The sequence below is a fragment of the Protopterus annectens genome, chromosome 5.part0 (assembly GCF_019279795.1).
Source record: "Protopterus annectens isolate FY-2018-M chromosome 5.part0, PAN1.0, whole genome shotgun sequence".
NCBI lineage: Eukaryota > Metazoa > Chordata > Ceratodontiformes > Protopteridae > Protopterus > Protopterus annectens.
This window is the reverse complement of record NC_056735.1, coordinates 871,064,549-871,068,631: the sequence shown is the minus strand read 5'-3', so window position 1 is coordinate 871,068,631 and position 4,083 is coordinate 871,064,549. Positions and strand designations below refer to the sequence as shown.

Below are 4,083 nucleotides of genomic sequence, written 5' to 3'. Positions count from 1 at the left end.
GGGGCTCAAACATATGTCATACGATGCCCGACTGAAGAAACTCCAGCTCTATTCAGTCGCATACCATCTGCTCAGAGGTGATCTGTGCCTGACATACAAGGCCATGTCCAACCCGGAATTAATGGACATGCTCCACCTCAAAAAATCCAAATCCACCAGAGCCACGAGAGCAAGAGACTTAAACCTCAACACGGATATAAATAGGACGTGCTGGAGGGACAGATTCATCACCCAGATACTCCCTACACTATGGAACAGAATCCCAGTCCATGTGAGGCAGAGCCCCTCACTGACTCTGTTCAAGAGAAATCTTGACGAGTGGATGGGAGATTGTAGGTTTACCCCGGGAATCATCTCTGTATCACTGCTGGACAGAGGCACAGCAAACTAATGGGTATAGTATTCTCATCCTAAGGGGTGGTGAAAGCCACACACACTGTGGCTAGGCTTATAAATGCCCTAGGGCAGATAGCCTAGTATGAACCTATGACAATAAAGATGGTGACAAAGAAGATGACAAAATGACAAAGAGGACAATAAAAAAAACGGCACTAAAGATGATGATGGCAAAGATGACAAAGATGAAAAAGATAAAAAAGATGATGACAGGATGACAAAGATGACAAAGACAAGAACAAAGGCGATGACAAAGATGATCAAAAAGATGACATAGATGATAAAGATGATGACAGACAACGAAGACAACATAGTTAACAAAGATGATGACAGAGGCAGACAACAAATATGACAAAGATGACATAAAGACAACAAAGATGAAAAAGATGACAAAAAAGAAGATGACAAGGATGATGACAAAGACAACAAAGACAAAGTTGATGACAATGACAATGGTAAAGAAGACAAAGATGATTACAAACATAAATATGACAAAGATGACAAAAAAGACAAATATGAGAAAGATGACAAAGAAGACTAAAAAGATGATAAAAACAAATGGCGAAAAAGACAACAAAGACAAAGTTGATGACAAAGATGATGACAAAGACAACAAAGATGACATAGATGAAAAGGCTGATAAAGACTACAAAGACAATAACAAGGACAGCAAATATGATAAAGATGACAGAGATGATGACAGAGATGACAGAGATAATGACAACAAAGATGACTATGAAGATGATGGCAAAGATGACAGACAATGGCAAATATGACTTCAAAGTTGATGACAACATGACAAAGATGACAAGGATGACAAAAACAATGACAAAGATAACATAGAAGAAAAAGATAAAGATGATAGACAATGACAAAGACGACAGCAAAGAATACAAAGACAACAAAGACAATGAAAAAGACAAAGAGAATGACAAAGATGACAGTGTAGACATCAAAGATAAAGATGATAAAGACGACAAAGATGATGACAAAAAATGACAAAGATGATGAAAATGACAACAGACACCAAAGATGATAACAGTTGATGAAGACAACAAAGACAATAAAGTTGATGACAAAGATGACAACAAAAGCAAAAAAGATGACAAAGATGATGACAAAGACAACAAAGATGATAAAAATGATGACAAAGACAACAAAAACAACAAAGTTGATGGCAAAGATGATGAGAAAGATGAGAGACGGTCACAAATACAATGCCAAAGATTATGACAAACTGATGACAAAGACAGCAAAGATGACAACGATGAGAAAAAAGATGACAAAGATGACAAAAACTAAGTTGATGTCAGACGACAATGACAAAGATGACAGACAATGACAATGGCAAAGATGTCAACAAAGATGACAAAGACAACAAAGGCAATGACAAAGAACAAAAAGAATGACAAAGATGATGCCAGTGTAGACATCAAAGATAAAAACGATGACAAAGATGGCAAAGATGATGACAAAACGACAAAGATGATGACAAAAATGACAACAGACACCAAAGATGACAACAAAGACGATGCTGAAGAAAACAAAGACAACAAAGTTGATGACAAAGATGATAAAAGTAACAAAGATGACAAAAAAGACAACAAAGATGATAAACATGACAAAGACAACAAAAGCAACAAAGTTGATGATAAAGATGACAGCTGGTCACAAAGACAATGTCAAAGATGACAACAATTATGACAAAGACAACAAAGATGATCACAAAAACGACAACAAAGATGATGACAAAAACAACATTGATGTCGAAAATGACAATGACAAAGATGACAAAGACAATGACAAAGATGACAACAAAGATGATGACAAAGACAACAAAGGCAATGATGACAGACAACAAAGATGATAAAGATGACAACAAAGATGAGAAAGATGATGACAACAAAGATGATGAAAAAGGCAATGACAACAAAGATAAAGATGACAAAAAGATGACAAAGATGATGACAACAAAGATGACAAAAACAACAAAAACATTGATGATCATAAACACGATGACAAAAATGAAACAAAGAAGACAACAAAGATGATGACAAAGATGACAAAGACGAGAGCAAAGATGATGACAAAGATGACAAAAACTGACAGACAATATAGATGACAAAGATGATGATAAGGACAACAAAAACGATATATAATGACAAAGATAACAAAGATGACAGAAGACAATGACAATGACAACAAAGAAAATGACAAAGATTACAGTGCAGTCATCAATAAAGACGATGACAAAGATGACAAAGATGATAAAGAAAATGACATGACAAAAATGGCATCAATGACACCAAACAACATAGCTGAGGACAAAGATGATGACAAAGATGAAAGAGACAAAATGACAACAAAGATGACAACAAAGACGATGAAAAAGACAATTACAACAAATTAGATGACACAGATAATGAAAAAGATTACAAAGACAATGACAAAAATGACAACAAACATGACAACAAAGACAACATAGATGACAGCAGTGACAAAGGTGATGACAAACATGACAACAAACTCAAAGATGAGATAACAGTGACAAACATGACAACAGACAATGGCAATCACAACAAAGACAACATACTTGATGAAAATGATGACAGAAGTGACAAAGATGACAACAAATTTGATGACAAAGATGACACAGACAACAAAGTTGAAGATAAAGACAATGGTAAAAATGACAATGATGATGAAAAAGATGGCAATGATGACAGACAGCAAAGATGACAAAGGTAACAAAAAAGACAACAAAGATGACAACAGACATGACAAAGACAACAAAGTTGATGACAAAGATGATAAGGACAACAAAGATGACAGAGATGATAAAGATGATGACAGGCAAAGAAAAATACAAAGATGATAAGAACATCAAAGGCAATAAAGATGACAACAAAGACAACAAAGACAATGACAAGGGTGACAACAACAAAGATGACAAAGATGTTGACAAACACAACAAAGATTATGACAAAGATGCTGACAAAAACAAGAAAGATGACAAAGATGATGACAACAAAGATGAAGATAATGACAATGTTTATGACAAAGACAATGACAAACATGACAGATGATGAAGATGACAACAAAGATGATGACATAAAGAAGACAAAAAGATGATGACAGCAAAGACGAAAAGACAACAAAGACAACATAGCTGATGATAAAGATGACAACAAAAATGATGACAAAGATAAAACAAAGATGACAACAAAGATGACAAAGATGATGACAAAGATGACATATACAATTACAACAAAGTAGATGACACAGACGAACAAGATGAAAAAGATGATAATAAACATGATGACAAAAATAAAAGCAACAAACCTGATGACAAAGATGGCAGACTAACACAAAGACAATGACAAAGTTGATGACAAAGATGACAACAAAGACAACAAAGATGACAACAATGACAAAAAAAGACAACAAACATGATGAAAATGACGACAAAAACAAAGTTGATGTTAAACCCAATGACAAAGACAATGACAGTGACAATGATGCCAACAAAGATGATGACAAAGACAACAAAAACAACATTACTGATGATAAACACAAGAAAAATGATGACAAAGATGAAACAAAGATGACAAAGATGACAACAAAGATGATGACAAAGATGACAAAGACGAGAGCAAAGATAATGACAAAGATGACAAAAACTATGAC

General features: G+C 34.5%; 1 protein-coding gene across 1 annotated transcript; it reads left to right on the top strand.

The window, feature by feature from the left end:
• Nucleotides 1–719: 719 nt before the first annotated feature.
• On the top strand, nucleotides 720–1,172 carry LOC122802241 (putative uncharacterized protein DDB_G0292636). Its single transcript, XM_044071898.1, has one exon. The coding sequence runs from the start codon at nucleotides 720–722 to the stop codon at nucleotides 1,170–1,172; it is 453 nt and encodes a 150-aa protein (XP_043927833.1).
• Nucleotides 1,173–4,083: the final 2,911 nt, after the last annotated feature.

Bases quoted from the DNA above. Each gene is read 5' to 3' on its own strand.
- LOC122802241 (XM_044071898.1), top strand. From the start codon at position 720: ATGATGACAGAGGCAGACAACAAATATGACAAAGATGACATAAAGACA.